Below are 21113 nucleotides of genomic sequence, written 5' to 3'. Positions count from 1 at the left end.
TACTGAAATATTGCAGAGCCTAAATCACTGCTAAATATACTTCCAAATCAGTGCTCTCCCTGTGGATAAGATGCTTTGGAAAGAGGGGAGAGTGCTGCTTTAATTTTAACAGTCAGTTCCACTAGAAATGCAAGTTGCAGCCATCCAAAGTGAGGGCTGGCATGCTGGTAATTATACTGTAGTGCAGGTGACATGGAGGTTCATCTATGAATACAGCTGCAGGGCATTGATTCAGCTCCTCTTTTCTGAATCCTGTTTGGTGACTGTTACATATTAACTGTTATACATACAGTTGCTGTGAATTGTCACTAGATGGTAGCTTGCTTCTTAGAAAGGAAGGGCATTTAAGGGTGAAATACTTTTGTGGCCTTTAGAGAGCTAGGCTTGATTCCCCTTCTGTTGGACTGAGTCACTTAGCCTCCTTGTCCTCATCCACAGTAATGCTTTCATCCTTCACAGAGGTCTAGAAAAGATAAATCCAATAAAATCATTCATGATCTGTTGCATGACAGTGATAGAGACCATAATGGAAACAAAATTGAAGGCAAACAAGTGATGGGTTTAATTGCTTCATGGTTTGCCAGACCTTTTGTTCTGTTCCTTCCTTTTCAAGCTTATTTTTTTTCTAAGCAGAAATTTGCTTCTTTAATAGAAAATAAATCCTGAAAGCAGCCAGGTGCTGAAATGTCAAGGATATCTGGAGAAGCCTTTATACCTTTCCACATCCTGTGGGGGAGCAGAGCTGGTTCATGCTGTGGGCTGATGACAAATTTCAGACCTTTATGAATAAAACAACTGCACTCCAGCAGGAAGTGCTGAATGCCTTTCTGAACATTAATCACAGCTCTCAGCTTCCACGTGAGGCTGAGATTGTTGATGTCCTGCACTGAGGAATCTGAGAGCAATTTAAGATACATGCAAGAAAACAAAGAAGCAAGAAAACACCTCGAACTCTAAGATGTTTGCTTTCAATGAGCCTAAGCCAAGAAAGCCTGGCTGAGTGCCCTTGAGAGGATCTTTTCCTATACAACCTTTTGCAAAGTTTACTTTTTGTTTTTCCTCTCTCCAGTCTTATTATTCTCTGGAAGGTACTGCCTTTTTTGCATAATTAGCTTCTCCCAGTGCCAACCTCCTGCCTGTGGGATGAGATAAATCAATTGTAGGTTTCCTTCTGCTATTAGATTTATTTATGTGGGAGAATGTTTATTCTCAATTCCTTTTACTTAGGTTTTTTTTCTTTCTTTTTTTAGTAGTTTGTCTGAAGTGAAACTGACCCATGAGCAGCAAAGGATTTTGAATCACAAAATTGAGCGTGGTCAAATAGTGAAAATTATGGCGTTTGCAGGTAAGAGCAGCAACACAAACCAAGAGATTTCCTGCTCTTGCTCTCTGCACTGCAAAGGAACATTGTATAAAACCAAGAAAGCATATTTAAGAGGTGAGGGAGAAGTAAATTACCTCCTTTCACCTGCAGAGGATTTTCCTTTATGGAGGCTCAGAGGCAATGGATGCTGTGCTAAGCATTCTGGTGGTGGTTTCCTGTGTCTCTACAAAATCACTGTGTCCAGATGACAAGAATGGGGATGTTCACAAACTCTTGACAGGTTACATGTAACCACAAACAGATAGAGTGCAAGAAGAGCCTGACTAACTTGTTACCCTTCTCCAAATGTGTGGATGAGGATGGTTGCCAAAGCATTTGTTAAATTAATGTAATGATGCTGTGGTAGAAAAGCTTCAGCTTTCTGCATCTGTGTTGCATGTAGAAGGTCTTGGAAGCCTCAGACTTTTCTCTAGGGCATTCAGCAGAGTATCAGTGTCACATTCACATGCAAAACATGGATGAAATATGCTTTGGTACTGTTTCTTTCATGTTCTGGGCTGCATCACTTATAGGAACTCATGAATCATTCAGAAGAGCAATTCTGATGTTTCATTTGCCAAGCTGCCTCTCAAGGGAACCAGTACCTCCATGTGTGATCTGGCTTCAAGAATATTGGAAAGCCAAAGTGATTATATTTCAGAGCTTTTGGGCTGCAGAGTGTAAATTTTCAAAGCTACTCCGCTCTGTGGCTTCTGATTTCACTCAAGTCAGTGTATAAATCCCCGTTAGCTGCAAATAGTCCTACTGTGTGGTTAATACAGGATGGTAATCATGGAGCCATAAAATGGCTTGGATTGGAAGGGACCTCAAGGATCGTGAAGCTCGAACCACCATGCCACATGCAGAGCCACCAACCTCCCCATTTCATAGCAGCCCAGGCTGCCCAGGGCCCCATCCAACCTGGCCTTGACCACCTCCAGGGATGGTTGGGGCATCCACATCCACTCTGGGCAGCTGTTCCAGCACCTCACCACTCTCTCTGTAAAGAACTTCCCCCTGACATCCAACCTCAATCTTCCCTCCATCAACTTAAAACCAGTTCCCCTTGTCCTGTTATTATCTACTCTATACTGTCTACTCTGTAATGCTAACAGAAGGTGTGCAGGTTCATTCATTCTTGACAATAGATAATTTTTGGGTGACTCTGTTCTTCAGGTACAGGAAAGACCTCAACGTTGGTGAAGTACGCAGAGAAGTTTGCTGACCTCAGTTTCCTGTATGTGACATTTAATAAAGCTGTTGCAGAGAGGGGCAGGCTGGTCTTCCCCAGGAATGTTACGTGCAAGACTTTTCACTCATTAGCATTTGGAAGCGTTGGCAAACAGTGAGTGGGACTTTTTGATTCCCTATGGGAGAAGGGAAGAGGTGGCAGGAAAGGAAGATCTGAACTCAATAAGGCTAAAATTATAGAGACAGTTGATTTCTTTCATCTGCTTCAAGTCAGACTGATTCATAGAATCATGGAATGACCTGTGTTGAAAAGGACCACAATGATCATCCAGTTTCAACCCCCTGCTTTATGCAGGGTTGCCAACCACCAGACCAGGCTGCCCAGAGCCACATGCAGCCTGGCCTTGAATGCCTCCAGGGATGGGGCATCCACAAACTCATTGGGCAGCCTGTTCCAATGTGTCACCACCCCTCTGAGTGAAAATAAACTGTGATTTACTGTGTCCATAGTCTTTCAGGTTGGGTGGGTCAGTGGCATTAGCACCCATGTGTGCCTGTCAGTCCCTTAGCTGTTTCAAGGTTGTTCATCCTGTTTATGTTTGTAGCCAAGGAGCACTTCACAGGGAGATAGAAAGCCACTGAGAATGGATTTTCCCTCTTTCTGGCTTAATTTGCTCACTTTGCACTTCAGTGGCTCTAAACTTTGCTTTCCTTTAGCAGAGGAGGGTTTTTCATAGCCTGAGTTGTACTAATAGTTCAGTTTCCACCATTACCAGCGATTATGTTGGCACATCTACACTGCAGACAGAAGGGAAAATGAGCCATGACACAGAAGAGGAGGGGAATCCTCTTCGTTGTTCTGTAGTTGCAAGGGTAAATGATGGGAATACCTCTCTGCCTTATGATTCTATCTATAAAAATATGTAAAATGAATGAGTCTGTGGCTCCATCAGGAGTATAGTGAGGACAAGTAGGCACAGGTTTTTAAGGTGTTCTGTTACCAGGTCAAAAAAGGGTACATTAAACAGCTTCTGTGAGCGTTAGTGTGCATCATGGGCTAGCTTCTGCAGTGAGATTTTGGTGTGTGTTTCAACATCTCTTAATTTTTATGGCACAGATATAAAGAGAAAGGCAAACTGAACTTCTCGAAGCTCTCAGCATACTCTGTGAGTTTTCTCATCCAGAACCGTGAGGGACAATCTATCTTCATCAGAGGGAAAACAGTCTCACAGACCCTTGAAAACTTTTTTGCCTCTTCAGATGAAGAGATATGTGAAGAGCACACACCTATTTGGTTCAAAAACACCCATGGAGAGAGAAAACTTGTCAGCCCAGAAGAAAAGAGAGTGAGTACCTGCGTCGAAAGAAGAGTTGGGCTGCAAGGTTTAGAATCATAGAATGACCTGTGTTGAAAAGGACCACAATGATCATCCAGTTTCAACCCCCTGCTGTGTGCAGGGTCGCCAACCACCAGACCAGGCAGCCTGCAGCCGCATCCAGCCTGGCCTTGAATGCCTCCAGGGATGGGGCACCCACAGCCTCCTTGGGCAACCTGATCCAGTGTGCCACCACTCCCTGTGTGAAAAACTTCTACTATCTAACCTAAATCTCTCCCATTTTAGTTTAAAACCATTCTCCCTTGCATATTTCTGCAAGAGCTGTAGACTGTGGGCTGTAGTCATCCCATATTTCATTGTTCACAAGCTTTCATGCTTCAGAACTGACTGTCAGAAAATGTTTTTCCTCTGGTGCCAAATCCAAAGGAACTGGAGTCTGATGGCTTGCACAGGTGGTATCTAGAGAGTAGATTGACATCTCTTGCTGCTCATTGCAAATGTCTCTTCCTTACAAGGCAGAATGAAAAAAGATTGGCATGCATTTGTATCAGTGCCTGAGCAGTGGTGTGATATTATGTGTGAACACAAGAAACATTTCATTTGTCATTTTGATAAGTAAAACCAAACCCAAACATTCTAATCTGGACTACAAACATATGTCAACAACTCTTAAAGGTCTGACATTGCAGACAATGGGCTGGAGTTGTGAAGATAAAGCTTTCTGCTCTGCATTGATCGTTTGTGATCAGGTCCAGCCCAGATGGCAGAATTCCAATCTGCAGTTCAGTTCAGAAGTTTTCTGGGAAGAGGGAAGGAATTTAGAAGGAAATACTGCAAGCTCGTGATTGGCTTTTACCAGCCACTCTACCATTTCCAGTTTTACTGTGCCTGGACTTTATTTCTGCTCAAAACAACCTCTCCACACCCTTCTGTTTTCTTTTTTTTTAGATCAATGTGGAAGAAGCAAAAGAGATATGGTACAACATGAAGAAGCTGGATGGAGATGTAGAGAGGAAATACAAGATCACTTGTGATGGTAAGAGCATATAGATGTCAAATAGCCTTCAGGTAGTGAGCAGTCATGCAACTACCAAGCAAATGGTAGGGCTAGAAGCTGCTGTTCTTAAGATATCAAGACAAGCAAATAACCCTCTCTCTTTTCCTCAGGGTATTTGAAACTCTGGCAGCTCAGTAAGCCTCAGCTTTTGGGATATGATGCCATTTTTGTTGATGAAGCACAGGACTGCACGCCAGGTAAGTGGGAAAGCATCTGCAGCCTTCCTAGGTTAACCTTCCTGTTGGCTTTCTTTGCCAGGGTATAGGAGGAGTAGCTCCCTGCTGCAAAGCATGTTGAGTAGGTTCTCTAAGGAGATCAAAGCGGACTGAATTGTGTGCTGAAGAACACAGGAAGAGGGGCAGAAGATGGCTTTGTCTTTTCAGCAGCTGTTAAATCAGCTCAAGGGCTTCATCAGACCATCTCCCACTTGTATTCTTTGGAGACCTGAACTTGGAGGTTTTAGCTTTGCCTAGGAGTGAATAATGAATGCGTGGAGAGCTTAAGGATGAGAATTAAGCAACAGACTAATATGGGTGCTACTGTTGTGGGTGTATACTACAGGCTACACGATGAGGAGGTGGAAGTTGGTGAGGCCTTCTGCAGACAGCTGGAAGTAGCTTCATGATCCCAGGCACTGGTTCTTCTGGGGGGCTCCAATCATCCTGGTATTTGTTGGATGAGCAAAACTGCCAGGCACGCACAGTCCAGGAGGTTCCAGCAATGCATGGAAGACAGCGTTCTAATGCAAGTGGTGGAGGAGCCAACAAGAAGATGTGCTGCTGGAACTTGTTCTTACCAACTGGGAAGAGCTGATTGGAGATGAGAAGGCTGGGGGCAGTCTTAGATGCAGCAACTATGAGATAGTGGAGTTCAGGTTCTTAGATGGAAGAAACAAGACAGTAAGTAGGATTACAACCCTTGACTTCAGAAGAGCCAACTTTGACCTCTTCAAGGATCTGCTTGGAGGTATCCCATGGGTTACAGAACTGGAAGTTAAGGGGACACAAAAGTGTTGGCTGACATTCAGGCACCACTTTTTCCAAGCTCAAGACCAGTTCATCCAAGGTGTCAGGAGAAATGCCTGGATGTGCAAGGAGATCATGGAAAAACTCAGCTGAAGAAGAAAGTCTACAGGATATGGAAAATCGGTCTGGCCACTTGTGAGCAATATAGGAACACTGTCAGAGCATGCAGGAATGTAGCAAGGAAGGCTGAGACCCACTTGGAATTAAATCTTTGTGATGGAACAGCTTATTCTGGATGTCATCTCCAAGCAAGTGGAAGAGAAGGTTATCAGGAGTAGTCAACATGGATTCACCAAGGGGAAATCAATGCTCAACTAACCTGGCAGTGTAGAGAACCTGCTGTCGCAGGACTGGACTATTTCCAGAGGTCCCTTCCAATCCCTATGATTCTATGAACTGAAGTGCTTCACTGTAGTGTGTGCCCTAAGTCAACATCCAGGTCAGTGAGGCTGGGTGGTGGATTTGTGCTGGGCTCACACATGTGGGATTCAGATAATGTGCAGTCCCAGTCCAGGAAAAAACTCTCAGACTAAAATAGTGGGAGGTTGCTTATAGAGTTCTCAGTGAGCTGAACTCTTCTCATTGCTCTTCCACAACTTGCTTTCTTCTGTAGCTGTGTTAACCCTTTCTTAAGTACCATAAGTTGTCAGGAAAGAGATCTACAGGCACAAAATAACACAAATTTCACTCTGACTTTGTTAGCAGGCCCTCTTCTAATGCTCTTGTTTTTTCTGCAGCCATTGTGGATATTGTGCTGTCACAGACATGTGGTGTCGTCCTCGTAGGAGACCCCCATCAGCAGATTTATTCCTTCCGAGGTGCTGTCAATACCCTCTACACTGTGCCTCATACCCATATCTACTACTTGACCCAGGTAAGAGCCTACGTTCATGGAATCACTAACAACCCATCACTACTGTGCTCACTAAGCCATGACGAGGGTCTGCTTTGGGTGGATCACAAATAGGGTGGAAAATGTCCTTCAGAAGGTGTCTAGCAGGCCTCTCAAGTTCATGGTCATGGAGTATTTGCCTTGCCTGGATTAGTGGTGTCATCTTCAAACTCCACACCCATTGTGCCTCTTACTGGAGTGATCTTGTGGCTTGAAAAATTGGCAGTGGAGTGTAGACCTTAATGAATGGCCCATTTTGAGGACATCTTCTCTTTTTGTTTGAGTTCTTAGCTCCTATTGAGTGTGCAGGGGTAGATACCCTCCTTGCTTGTACTATTTGTCCATGATATCTCCTGCCCTGTTCATCTACCAAGGGCTTGAGTTTCATAAGCAGCATCAGCCAATCTGAGTTTACCCCCAAAGAGATCTCCCTCTTTCTTTCTGTACACATGATGTTTGCATTTCCAGGCTGGGTTATCTAATCTGTTGTTGTTCTAACAGAAAGCTCTCCCTGTTTCATTTTTTGGCCTCTTTAGCCATGTGGCTACATAGTTTTCACAGCTAATGTAAAGGAGGCACCTTTAGGACTCTTTGCAGAATAAATCAGCTTAAACCAACAAGACAGGTTCTACTGCAGCCAGCTCCTAAGCCAGAACTGCCATAAAAAAGCCTGTCCATGTAAGCTGCCTTTTCTTTCTTGCACCTTGCCAAGGGGCAGCAAGCAGGGACAGTTACACAGGAGCAGAGGCTCTTGTCCCTGCCCACAGGACAGCTATGACATATCCCTACTGGGAAAGAGTCTTATTGAAGTAGAGAGGCTGAAAACCATCTTTTGCCCCTATATGATAGTCTTATCTCACAGCACAGTTCCTATTACCTTAGCTGGAAGAGTGATTTCTTGGAATAATTTGAGGGGATTTGGGTGCTTTTTCTAAGAGAAATGTTGTCCAGAAGTTTGGTGAGAGCTGTATGCTCCATGTATAGTAATGCTGTTGTAGGTTATTACATCTTTTCATGCTGTTTCCTTCACTTTTCCATATAGAGTTTCAGATTTGGTCCTGAAATAGCTTATGTTGGAGCAACCATTCTGGATGTCTGCAAGGGCATCAGGGATAGGACATTAGTGGGTGGAAACCAAGAGGGTAAGTTGTATCCTTGCACCACACAGTTCTGTTCAGTGCCCAGGAGTAGCAGACCTGCATCCCTGGAGGCATTCAAGGCCAGGCTGCATGTGGCTCTGGGCAGCCTGGTCTGGTGGTTGGCAACCCTGCACACAGCAGGGGGGTTGAAACTGGATGATCATTGTGGTCCTTTTCAACCCAGACCGTTCTATGATTCTGTGATAACAAACAAAGCATCTCTGGATTAATCCTGATTTATGAGGATCTTTGTTTTTCAGATACCCACTAACTGGCAGTGTCTTTGTGCAGGTGATATCAGAGGCAACATGGAAGGGAAGATAACAATGCTGTCACGAAGCAATTTCACTGTGTTTGAGGACGCTGCAAAGCTTGCTGGAAGAGAGAGGCAGATTAAAATACACATCATTGGGGTAAGGGAAAATTGCCAACACATCGTGCACATCCCCAAGCCTGTCAGCACTTGTAGCAACAGCAACACCTTGAAATAGCTGTGGTTGATCTTCTGAGTGTAAGCAGCTCCTGTGTGTGCATGTCTGCAGAAATTCATATGTGAAGTGCAGGGACATTTGAGTGCTGCACATTTCAGAAGCCTCAGAAGAGTCGTTCATCTTCACGCTCCGAAACACAGGGAGCTGTGATTTAATTTGAGATGTTCTTCTGCACCTAGAGATGCAAAATAAACTCTGGGCAGCACCTTTACTTGTATATATTAAGCCAAATAGTTGTGGTTTTTAGGTTTTTTTTTTTTCATTGTAGGGACTTGTGCGTTTTGGCCTGAGCAAAATCTATGATATTTGGAAGCTCAGTCAACCTGCAGACGAACGGGCGAAAGGTGAGTACATAGAATCACAGACAGTGTATCCTCACCCTTTTGTCTGTGAGCTTCCCTACAGCAGCACTGGTGTTTCTCTATTTGCTGGGGTGATGGAAGGCTTCTAGGTGTTTTATTTTATATTTCCTCATGCAGTGGTCTGTGGCAAACTGAATTCCTACAGAAACTGTGGGGTCTGTTAGGGAGCCCTCCACAGCAATGCCTTCTGCAATGCCTTGTCTTGACTCCAAGAGACCAATTAACTGATATAAGCAAGTACTTTAGGATGTTTTCCCTTTGATTTGATTCTGTTTTTCAGTCCTATTTTGGGATTCATAGAACGGTGGAATATCCTAAGTTGGAAAGGACCCATAAGGATCATTGAGCCCATTCGTTTTTGTTGTTGTTGGGTTTTGCTGTTGCTGTTTTAAATTCTCATTTGTTGTATCCTCTATCACAATTCTTTTTCTCTGTTGGCATCATGTAGGAAATGAGTCATTTCTTTAAAATCTGCAGAATTTCACATGCATTGTTGGCAGAAATTCATGTGCAGAATTGGCAGAAATTTGTATGCATTGTTATATAGCATAGAGAAGCAAATGATTACTGCTGCAGATGATTGTAGGCATGTTATTACTGATCATTGGAACATGAGTTACTGGGAAAACTCCTTGCTGTGTGGGTACAAGGAGGGAATAATGCAGGTTGGAAGGGCCCTGGGGCTGTCCCTGAGTTCCTACTCCAGGCTCTGAAGTTCCAATAGAACGTTTTCAGATTGCTCAGAACCTTTTCCCCTTGATTTACAAATTACCCCAGGGATGAAAGGTTTGCAGCCTTTTTAGGAAACTCCTGAGCAACAGGAATGAGTGAGCTCATGAATGTTTTCCTGTTGCTCCTTCCTCAAATCCATCAGCTTCTATAATCTTTACTGGCCCTTTCAACCCAACCTCTTCTATGATCCTATGGTCTTCTAACCCAACCTCTTCTATGGTTCTGTGGTCCTTAAGGTCTCTTCCAACCTAAGCCACTCTAGAATTCTGTGATCTTTAAGATCCCTTCTAACCCATTCTATGGTCTTTATGGTTGGATGTTAGGAGAAACTTTTTCTCTCAAAGGGTGGTCAGGCACTGGAATGGCTGCCCAGGGAGGTGGTGGAGTCGCCATCCCTGGTAGTGTTCAAGAGGTGCCTGGATGAGGAGCTACGAGAGATGGTTTAGTAGCTTGTGGCACTGATAGGAATGGGAGGGTGGTTGGACTGGATGATCTTGCAGGTCGTTTCCAACCTTGTGATTCTGTGTGATTCTGTGATGGTCCCTTCCAACCCAACCTCTGCTACGATTCTGTGATCATTGAGGTCCCTTCCAACTAAAGCCATTGTATGATCACAGCAGTGACAGAGCAAGGAGTGTATCCCAAGCCCTTGCATCCCACAGCAGCAGTCCATGCACTGCTGCACACTCACCTTCTCTAATATTTACTCTGAGATTTGATGAGAAATAATAAAAAACAAACCACCCCAAAATGTGCCTGTTAAATAGACACGTATCTGTTACTTTTCCTTCAGCAAACCTTGTGATAAACGACTCCTTTATCAAGAGATGGGAAGAAAACGAGGGCTTCATTGGTTTGAAGAATTATGCAACGCGTGTTGATGACAAAGAGCTGGAAATGAAGATTAGGATAGTGGAGAAGTTCAAAGAGGAGATCCCTGAGTTGGTGCGGAAGATCGAGAGCAGCCACGTGTTGCAAGAAGCTATGGCAGGTGAAGCCAAGCTGTGTCACAAAGAAACAAGTTCAGGGCTTTTCTCAGCACAGCTTCAGTGCTGAATCCGCCTCGTTCTGCAAAAAGGTTGGAGGAAGTTGGTCTTTTCTGGGAGAAAGAAAGTAAGACAGTAAGGTGTATCTGAGTTTCCAGGTGTTCAGGACGATGAGCCTGCCATCAAAGGGCTGCTTAATGTGGCTTTGCTAGTGGCAAATAAAGCTCTGGGTGCAATACAAATGGAAAGCTCTAGGACTTTGTTCTGCTTTTTTGTGCTTGCTGTTGCATTTGCCCTTCAGCTTTCTGGATTTTTGAGATGGGCAACAAAGCAATGATAATTCACCAAATGAAGTGTGTTCCTGGTTGGGAGTTGGGGCTGGGGCTCAGGCTGCTGATAGCCAGACATCACCCTTGGCTGGGAAGTTGCCTGTAGCGATCTACAATCCTATTAGCAGTGCTGTGCTCCCAGTTTGTGTTTGGGGAGAGGTGAAATGCATGTGGAATCATTGTGAAATTAAAAATATAAATCATTGCAGCAACATGGATAATTTTTTCTTTTTTATTTTTTTCTTAATTTTTTTTATTATGTGCTCTGGTTACAGATTACCTAATAGGCACCGTCCACCAAGCCAAAGGCCTGGAGTTTGACACAGTGCTGGTTGCAGATGACTTTGTGGATGTACCATGTCCCAGAGACAATAACCAGGGAAGACCTCAATTCATTATTGGTAAGGGAATACCTGTGTGTGGCACCCATCCTGACCTGAAAATGGAGAAACAAAGCATGATGCTGGTGCTTATCTTGCAAGGTTGTGCTGTTCTAGAAATCATTTGATCTTGTAGTTCTCTGGCAGCACAGAGAGGCCACGCTTGGGAAAGGCACTGCTGTGAGCCATGTAGCACCTTCCTGGTCTTGCTGTGCTGTTCTAACAAGTCACAGAATCACGTTGTTCTCTGACAGTAGGAGAACACCAAGCTTAAGCCCGACACCAACTTATCCCCACCATGCCCACTAACCAATGTTCCTCAGTGCTAAATCTCCACATTTCTTGAACACCTCCAGGGACAGTGACTCCACCACCTCCTTGGGCAGCCTATTCCAATGCATTACCACTGTGCTGCAGGACTTCTAATCTCCAAGATAGCCATTGTCACCCCATGAAGCCAATGGCATTTGAAATGGCATTTGAAATTAAACATCAGTCTGTATCAGTGGAAAATCATGCAGGAAAGCCTTCACCTGACCCTGCCCACAACTTTCTTCCAGGATAATGAATGACAACATAGCCAATTAGAAGCTGTTTGTCAAAACTGTCCCCAAGGAGCTGGCCCATCAAGGACAACGTATTCATCAGTAGCTTCATGCAGGTCATGCTAAGCCCAAGGTCAACCAGATGTGGTTGGGAGCCCATCTTCTTCTCCCACAGTTGCACCCTTTATGCAGAAGCAATTGGATTAGGATATGCTGGGACCTTTGGTGACAAGAGGAGTGAAAGCCACTTGTGTAAGCCACAGTCCCTGAGTCAAGACTGCCATTCATTCACCATTTCTGCCTCTGACTCATTGTCTGGCCCTGAGAATGTCATTGAATCTTTCTCTGCCTCAGGATCTGCATAAAAAATAATGATATTGTACTGGAAAAGACCTGTCAAACGTCATTCTAATGTGCCTCTTTCAAATCCTTCATTAGAAAAAAAAATTCTATAGGGGGCAGAGATTCTGAATCAGTTATTAAGCCTTTCCCAGTGTCTCAGTGCGTTGGACTAAATTGATCAGAATTTGAGAACAGAAGTTATTTAGAAAAGTATTCTTATTTATTCCAGTGGCATCTTCAAGCTCTGGTGATGAGTTATCTAATTAGTTATTTTGCTATTTGCAAAGAGCCAGATAATACATCACACTTTCCAGCTAAAAAACTTTCGTTTCGCATCTTCTCTCCTTCTTAATCAACTTCTCAGTCATTCCTTAGTTTTTTATCCAGAAATCCAAAACATGTTTACAGTTTTTCAAGCTTTCCAGTCAGCAGGAAAACGGAGGGCTTGTTGGCAGCTCTGTTTGCAAGGGCAAGCTTCCTAAAAAAGCTCCTGGTGTCATTTCAGGTACGCCAGCTGAAGTTACAGCATGACAGAGCTGTGCATTTATGATCTTTCCTTCTATCTAGGCATGCATCCTGAGGATGAATGGAACCTGCTTTATGTTGCAGTGACACGTGCAAAGAAATGCTTGTTAATGTCACAGTCCCTGGAGCACCTTTTGGCATTGGCAGGGGTAAGTGAAATTCTTCCAAAGTGTGCGAAACCTGGAGCAGGGCAACGTGGGGTTCTGATAGCTGCACTTTGTGGCACGTTGCTCCAAAGCAAACCCATCAATTTGGCTGAGCAGCACTGCCTGATGTGTAACAGAGCAGGCATCTCATCCATCCTCCCTGCAGAGAACAGAGACTCCTCAATCAGGTTGCTCAGAGCCTGCTCCAACTTGACCTTGAGTGTCTGCAAGGACATTTGGAGGGTCTTTTGTGATGGAGGAACTTAAAATAGGATTATAGTGAGATCACCTTGAGATTCATGCTGAGGGTGGACTACAACCTCCTCAATAGCTGAGAGCACTGTGCACAATTCCCACTGCTCTGCACTGCGCTTTCAGTAGCAAGACAAACAGTTCCAGTGGTGCAGTGTTTTTCCCCAATCCTTTTTGGACGTTGCCTTCATAGCCTTCCTCCTTACCTCAGAGCAAGGTTCCCTTTTCTGTTGCAGTGCCCTTACTTTGCTTCCTTCCTTGCCAGCTGCCATTGAGTTCTGCTTGGTCACTAGGCACTTTTTGGCAGTATTTTTATAAGCACGCCCTGTTGCAAGTCATTTCCCAGGGCACTCAAAAAAAAAACCAACAAAATTAACTCCAAAAAATCAACTGTTCCCATATCTCAGCTCCCTGTGAGTGCTATTTTATTGTTGTTCTGCTTTTCTTGTCTTCTAGGAGCACTTCCTTCGAGTGGAGCTGATGGGTGAGGCTGTGAAGACCGGGGTTGCTTGTTCTGCACAACAGTGTACACAGACGTTGCAATCTGGCACCAGGCTGGTTGTGAAGAAGCTGCCTCTGATTCATGTATGTCCCCTCCAAACACTGCTTCTTTTTCTTGAGCAAGCAAGCCACGAAGACCTATAAGATCATGGTTTTCAATCACGAGACTTCACAGGGTGCTCTTGCCATGGGATGGCTGGCATCATTCTGAGCTATCTCAGGGGAAGGGACAACTTCAGTGCTAAGTTTCTGTGGAAGTGAGCAAGGAGTGTCCTGTGGCTCAGCCCTTAATTTCTGACCTCTTGAATACATGATTTTGGGATAGTGGTGCAGTTCCTACAGAGTCACTCTGGTCTTGACCTCTCTCATGAGACTGTGGTCTCAAGTGGAGGCGTTTTGGGGCTTTTTCTTGTGTCGTACCCCAGTTTGTCTTGGGGCATCTGCCTCACTCTGCAGAGGCCATCAAACATCTGCCTAGAGATGAACAGAGCGTGCTTTGTCCCTGCCAGGAGCTGTGTGTGAACTAGCAAGAGGCTGACAATCTGATTTTTGGGTCCGGTTTTGGCTTGAGTTCCACCTTATGGCTTTGGGGTTGATCTTCACTCAGAAAGTGCAGTCACATAACACATGGTAAATCCAGTGGGTCTCCATGTCTGGGACAGGAAATAAGAGATGGCTCTGATCCATCAGCAGGGAATATAGGCAGCGATAAGAGCAGGATTCACTCCCTATCATTGCAAAGAGCCATGTACATGTATGAGAGGAAATATCAACTGCCTGGCCATGCATCCTCTTCCTCCCCAGAGAAAACCTGCGTGGAGACATTTGCTTGCAGCTATTAAGCAAACTGTCCCGCAGTGGATTCCTTTGCATGGGAGGTGGTAGGAGATACTTTGGGCACATCATTGCACTCTTATCTGACCCAGTAGGTTGAGCCCAGGGCTGGGAGCAGGAGGCTGCATTCCTCCAGCCTCACTTTTTTCTCAAATCTTTTTCCCCCACAGAGCAACGGCAGCAGGAATATGGGTGGCTACCTTTGCTATTCCTGTGTGCAGAAGCATTTTGGCACTATGACACCCCTGGCCTTCCTCCCAGCACTTTATGAAGAGCCCATCGTACTCTAACGAAGCCTTGCAAGTCCCAGAGCCATTGCCTCATCCCAGAGCTGTGCTGAATGCAGGATGACAACTGCTGTCACATCCATGCTCCAAAATCAGGTTGGATTCTTGGGACCAGCTCCAAGAGGAACCATCCAGGTTGTCTATATGGAGTGGTGAGACCTTTTCTCAAGCCCTGCACGAGCTGGTCAGGGTGACCTGCATCACTGCAACGAAGAATATGCACAGCACAGTCTATTGGACAGGACAGCTTTTTTATTTTATTTTATTTTTTTTTGAGCACTACTCATCCATCCTCTCCATCTCCAGGAAAATACTTTCAGTGACAAAGCTGCTGGGGTTTCCCTGCCTTTTCTACCACTTTGTGCCTCAGGGAAATCCTCATCCAACAAAAGAGGAGCTTGATGCTGGGAAGTACCCAGAAAAACTTGTTGTTCCTAGAAAATGAACTTTTTCCCAGAGCCTGTTTCAACTGGGACATTTTCACTGTCAGTTCTGGATCGCTGGGGAAGAAGGAAGTCATAATCTCTCCCAGCTGAATTTAAGTCATTTGCCTTACTTGCAGCCAAGAAGTTTCTTCAGGCTTAATTTCTTTGTAGCAAAGCACTGAGGGAAGAGAGGCTGCATTTGAAGGACTGCTTCAATTTAATTCCAGTCTAACACAGCTGATCAGAAAGAAGCCAGAGAACATTTTTAATACAGAGATAAAGTTTGTGGCAAAAAAACCCAACTGCTTTAATGATTTGTTTTTTCCTCACCCATTAAGAAGTCTTCCTGGGTTATATTTGTTTTTCAGCCATCACAATAGCAATGGTACCAGCAGAATGGTGACCCTGTCAATCAGAGGGTGGCTTATGCTGCCTGCCTGAAGATAACACCTTGGCTTGTTGTCCCGGAGGCCACATCATACACAGATCAAAAGTGAAACCAGTTTAGGTAGAGGCGTGATCTTGGCGTTCAGCCTGGAGCCATGAGCAATGTTTGTTGAAGGCTCCCACATCCTGTTGACTTCCACTGTTATTTGTGGAATGGCAGCTATTTTGTTGGCTCTCCTTTTGCTTTTGAAGCAGTGACTCCGGGAAGACTTTCTGCTTATCAAAACTGCAGGTAACTTTGCTCGAAACTTGAAAGTTTGAATACAACTGCAAAGCTCTTGCAGACACAGGACCATAGACCTCCAGCATTCCCTTCCATCTCTTGTCCAACCATCCCATGGCATTTGGGGCTTGTAGGAAACCTTGTTTTATCATGTGTCTTCACAGAAAAGTGACAGTCCAAAGCAGTGAAACAAACACGAGGACAAGTGAGGAAAGAACACATTGGGTTGGCTTTCCAGCTAGCTGATGAAGCCCTTTTTGCCTTCCACCTGAGCCAGATGGGTGATGATCCCCCACTTTGCCTTCACCCTTTGCCTCTAGAGGATGGCAGTGCTCATTTAGAGTTTGCAGTGGGTTGCTGCAGCTGCAGCTCTGTATTCAACCATGAGCCACCCATCCTCGTTGTTCAAAGCCAACTTCTACCCATGCAGAGTTTTGGTGTTCACTATACCCATCAGTGAGGAGCTGCAGTCATGGAATGTCTCCTTTCCTCTGGTTCAGTCCTACCTGGAAGACCGCCAGCAAGCCCTGGCTGTTACAGGGATGCATTTCACTCCAAACCAGCTCCTGTCTGTCCCAGCATTCCCACTATCCTCCCCATCATTGTGGCTGGCAAGACACCCAACTAAAGAATCAGCCACTCTGTGCGTATTTTTACATTATAATATATACCCTTTATGTATAAAACATCAGTACAAAACCTCCAGTTTGTAGCAAGGGGGGAGGGAAATTAGTGGATAACAACAGATATCATTGCCATGTCCTTGTCTTCAGGCTTTGGTAGTGCTTGTAGCAAATCACTCCCAAATGCAGTCCCCTGCAAGCAGCTGGCATCAGCGCTGAAATTGCCCCCGAAGATCCCTGAGTGTGGACGAGGGGATGACCTCTGAAGTGGTGATAGAGCTGAAGCCCTTTGCAGTGGTTGTTGGTTCATGACCGAATGGCTGGAAGAGAGCAGGGAGGGAGTCAAGGTACAATGGGGGGATACTCACCTGGGTCTCTGTTGACCCTAAGCAGTGCTGCTTTCTGTGTTTGGGGGGCAATTTGGGGTTAAAGCACCTCTAAGGATGGGGCTGGTGTCCAGCAGGCCTTGCTCCTAGCCAGGGAATGGTTTTACTTACACAGCCTGCCTTCAGCCCCAGCACCCAAACTCCATCCTCCGTACCACAAAAGTCCTTTACTAGGGCAAGCAGCCTGGACCACGTTGATCATGGCCTCCCAGTCTGCAAGAGGATGGGCACCATCTATGGGCTCAGGCCACCCATGGGTGCCGTATTAATGGCCTTGCTCTGTCCCTTGCATCCCATCCTGGTAACTTTTCCAGCCCTGCTTGGGTGCTTAGCCTAATTTTGGCTCCCATTTAGGATTTCCATTGAGTTTACGCCAACTTGAGTTGCTCGTTGAGCCAAATGATAGGATAACCACTCACCTCTTGGCACTGGAGTGATCCCATCCACTTGTTCAGGCTGAGGAGAGCAGCTACATGTCCCTGGAGTGAAGATGCTCCGTTCGAAGGCCAGCTGGGGGCGTGGGGACATGTCTCATGCCACTGCCACTTGGGGAAGCACCAAGCTTCGAGCATCCTCCTGGCTAGCTGGGCTGGTAGGTACACCAATGTGCTCTGTGCTGGGTGCTCAGCCCATGGGGATGTCACCAGGTGGCAACATCTCATCGTTCTCTACTGTGGTACTGGGAGCCACCATGGGGATGGCCATCACCGCCACCACATAGCTCTGCTGTGCGTGCCTAGGGATGGGAGAGATGTGTCAGCAGTGCCCACAGGGTCTTCCACAGCTTTCAGGAAAGCAATGAGTCTTGTGGACGGGCCACACGATGCTCAACAAACCTACATTTTCATCCTCCAGTAGCAGAATCCCGCAACACTAACAACAAGCAGAATTGAGACCCCTAAAGGAGAAACAAGGCAGATGATGAGCATCTTCCAATGCTCATCATTGGAAAACAGTCAAAACTACACTACACACAACTGTTACAGTGCATTTTCAAGGTATCCTCTTTGCCAAGGGAAGAAATCAGGGTGCTGCACGCTGCCCCTCTTGGAAACATTGCCCTCAATTATGGCATAAACCTCACACAGCCCATGTTGGTTTTTTTTTAGGGTAAAAAAAAAAAACCAAAGCAGCTTGTTCTTACCATCAACCCAGCAATGCTTACCAATGGAAGAGGCCACAGTCTGGGTGGAAACTGCCAAAAAAAAAAAAAAAAAGAGTAGAGATTTCAGCTGCAGAGCTAGGGAAGCCTGAGAAATGAGGAGAAGTATCAGGGAGGATCTTATTTAAAAGGTTGGTGAGAAGGGAAAAATTGTATTGAAGAAGAGAAAGGGCCCTTGGCTATGGAAACACAGTGGGTTATCTCCTCACCTGTAGTATTGTCTATGGGGATGGTGGGCAGTGGGGTTGTCCCCAGTGCTGTCCCCTCTCCTGGTGTAGGCATCTCTGGTGGTTCAGGCACTGCCGGTGGCACAGATGTCTCTGGTGATGGCACAGGCAGTGCTGCTGAAGTGGTGTTGGTTCCTGCAGGGGGGAATGTTGTAAAACCATTTAATTTAGGGCAGCGCGCTCTGGTCACTATGCAGTGTTTTAATTTGGACGTGGCAAGGGTTGGTACATCTCAATCACTTTGAAATGGGATAATTCCCTGTAGTCAAGAAGAGGGCAGATGTGGCAGTTAGGGACATGGTTTAGTGGGCATGGTGGGGTTGGGTTGGTTGTTGGGCCTGATGATGTTGGAGCTCTTTTCCAAGCACAATGATTCTGTGATTCTATTTAGGGACAGCTTAGTGGTCATGGTGGGGTTGGGTTGGTGATTGGACTCGATGATACTGCAGGTCTTTTCTAACCTTAATGACTGTGATTCTATTCAGGGGCATGGCTTAATGGGCATGGTGGTGATGGGTTGATGGTCTGGATGATCTTAGAGGTGTTTTACAACCTTAGTGATTCTACAGTTCTATGACCCTCTGATTCTATTTTGCTTCCCACGCCACAATAGTTGAGTTTTTTGCCACATTCATCTCTTCCTCACCTCTTTGGCTTGTCCTCACTGTCGAGAGCTCAGGGCTTGGGGTTTGCAGAGGTAGAGCCGGATCCCCTTTGGGTAAACACAACAAAGACACCATCAGCAGCAGCAATACCACCCTTAGTCCTCCTTCAGCCCATCCCAATGCGTCCCATCTCTGGAGGCACGACCACTTACGAATGCACTGCAGCTCAGTGGACGTCCAGACAGGCTTGCCATGATGGAGGACGCACTGGATGAGGGTGGAGGTGCCAGCTTTGCGTTTGTAGCCCAGCTTGCAGGTGTAACGCAGGCTGGTGTGGAGCAGCTCCGTGTCGCCCGCGTCGATGATCGCATTGGCCACTTCCTTGGGACGGCCGCATCGCACCGCTGCGGATGGGGCAAATGGAAAAGGAGATGACAACGGGAATGTCAGAGCTGCCTGGATTTTGAGTGGTCCTACGTGGAGCCAGGAGTTGGACTCCTCGTGGGTCCCTACTGATTCTATGATTCTTTGGTTCTATGATGTGTGGGCTCTTGAGCAGGAGTTGAGGCTGCAGTTGTGGCCATCCCATGGAGAGGGGAATGATAGGGGGAGGAGCATGCTGGCAATGGGGATAGAAGCTCAATAGGGATGAAAGCATGATGGCAATGAGGAAAGGAACATGATAGCAATAGGGACAGGGATGGAAACATGGCGGAGGCCAGAGACACTTCTGGGCATTCCCACCTGCTCCCAGACATTCTCCAACCCACCAGTATACAGCATCCCACCGACAGCAGCACCACGACGCTATGACATGGGCTGGCAATGGTGCCAAGGAGCAGACACTGAGCCAGGAGATGGGAGAAACCAAAGGATAAGGCCAGCTGCTGCCACATGAGTATCCCACACCCTTCCCAAAGGCAGGAAATCCCAGAATGCGTGAGATAAAACCACAGTTAGACAATGCAGAATCCCCTCTCTGGGAACTGATGCACAACCACCACTAGACACCAGAGAATCCCAGATGTGGGAATGCACAACGGCTGTTAAACATTGGAGAATCCCATCAGTGGAAACTCACAACCATTAGACACTGAAGAATCCCCTCTTTGGGGATGCATAGCCACAATTAGCCCACAGTGGTGCTTTCTGCCCCAAATCATGATCCTGATTGAATCACCACTGCTGGGAATGTCGTTTAAAGGGCAGGGCAGGAGCACAGTGCCTTCAGGGAATGCTCTTCTGTGCTTGATTCACTACAAAAAATGCTCATTTTCTGTCACATTGCAGATTTGGCAGCAAAAAAGAAGGAGCATTAAGCTATCCCAGAGATTTTTTGGCGGGCGGCTCTATTTCCTGCACTTCCATGAAAGTTTACCAAGCCTCATTGAAAGATCCGGGGCGTCTGTGTAGGAAACACACAGTGCAAAATCCCATTGAGATACATGTCCTGGGGATCCATATGAGGAAATACCACTGAGATGAATCTCCTGGCAGTCCATATGATAAACGTGCAGCACAAAATCCCATTCAGATGTCTTTCCTGGAGGTCTCTATGGGGAAATCCCATTGAGATGCATTTCCTGAGGGTCCTTATGGGTCCATCGTGTGGGTCAACAGTGCAGCATCCAGATTTTATGGGTCCTTATGGGATCATGATGCAGCAACTGGATCTTCTGGGACCTTTGGGTTTTGTCGTGCAGCACTTGGATCCTATGGGTCCTTTTGGGTTCATGGTACAGCACTCAAATCCTGTGTGTCCTTATGGATTCATGGTGCAGCATCCAGGTCCTATGGGTCCTTATGGCTTTGTGTGTGCAGCACTCAGATGCTATGGGTTCTTATGGGTCCGTGGTGCAGCACTGAGATCCTAAAATCACCCCCAGCTTCCACGGATGCTGCTGGGGGAGTGTTACAGGCACCCAGTGGGGGGACAATTGAGGTACACTGTGGGCACCCCATGGACACCACGAGGGGATCCTGGTCATGAGTGGGTGCTGCGTGGGCACCAAGAGGGAAGCCCGGAGTATCTATGTGCAGCACAGCCACGCGGAGAGCCCTGTGATTCACCCCATGGCGCAGCGTGTGTCTCCACTCCAATACCCACGAGTAAATCGAGGACACCCGTAGGAGCACGAGTGAGACGCGCGTACTCCCACCAGCAAGCCGAGAGCCCTCGCACCGCTCTGCTTACCGCTGTCCGAGGCGCTAGAAGGCAGAAATAGGGCGAGAGCAGCGCAGAGCAGCAGCAGCCGATCCATGGGCGGAGGTTTCGGGCCGGGCGGGGGGACTCAGCGCT

General features: G+C 46.2%; 2 protein-coding genes across 4 annotated transcripts in view; one reads left to right on the top strand and one right to left on the bottom strand.

Annotated features, from left to right (window-relative positions):
* Positions 1-16472, top strand: part of FBH1 (F-box DNA helicase 1) — a 24685-nt gene extending 8213 nt beyond the window's left edge. For all 3 annotated transcript variants that reach the window (XM_042872583.1, XM_042872586.1, XM_042872584.1), the window contains exons 9-22: positions 1251-1345; positions 2540-2708; positions 3672-3900; positions 4840-4927; positions 5059-5145; positions 6711-6847; positions 7908-8007; positions 8296-8417; positions 8764-8839; positions 10383-10580; positions 11180-11305; positions 12739-12845; positions 13551-13679; positions 14600-16472. In XM_042872583.1, coding sequence (XP_042728517.1) covers positions 1251-1345; positions 2540-2708; positions 3672-3900; positions 4840-4927; positions 5059-5145; positions 6711-6847; positions 7908-8007; positions 8296-8417; positions 8764-8839; positions 10383-10580; positions 11180-11305; positions 12739-12845; positions 13551-13679; positions 14600-14719 — 1783 coding nt within the window. In that variant the 3' untranslated portion in view covers positions 14720-16472. The remainder of the gene's footprint in view (positions 1-1250; positions 1346-2539; positions 2709-3671; positions 3901-4839; positions 4928-5058; positions 5146-6710; positions 6848-7907; positions 8008-8295; positions 8418-8763; positions 8840-10382; positions 10581-11179; positions 11306-12738; positions 12846-13550; positions 13680-14599) is intronic.
* Positions 15012-21113, bottom strand: LOC122180726 (interleukin-15 receptor subunit alpha-like). Its single transcript, XM_042872587.1, has 8 exons — positions 21009-21113; positions 19027-19218; positions 18856-18921; positions 18192-18344; positions 17986-18015; positions 17661-17718; positions 17240-17556; positions 15012-16754 (listed from the first exon to the last, which is right to left on the bottom strand). The coding sequence occupies exons 1-7, from the start codon at positions 21073-21075 to the stop codon at positions 17445-17447; spliced, it is 678 nt and encodes a 225-aa protein (XP_042728521.1). The 5' UTR covers positions 21076-21113; the 3' UTR covers positions 15012-16754; positions 17240-17444.

The sequence above is a fragment of the Lagopus leucura genome, unplaced genomic scaffold, assembly GCF_019238085.1.
Source record: "Lagopus leucura isolate 7727_CA_CO unplaced genomic scaffold, USGS_WTPT01 Super-Scaffold_100008, whole genome shotgun sequence".
NCBI lineage: Eukaryota > Metazoa > Chordata > Aves > Galliformes > Phasianidae > Lagopus > Lagopus leucura.
The sequence above is the reverse complement of the archived record's forward strand: the minus strand, read 5'-3'. Positions and strand labels throughout refer to the sequence as shown.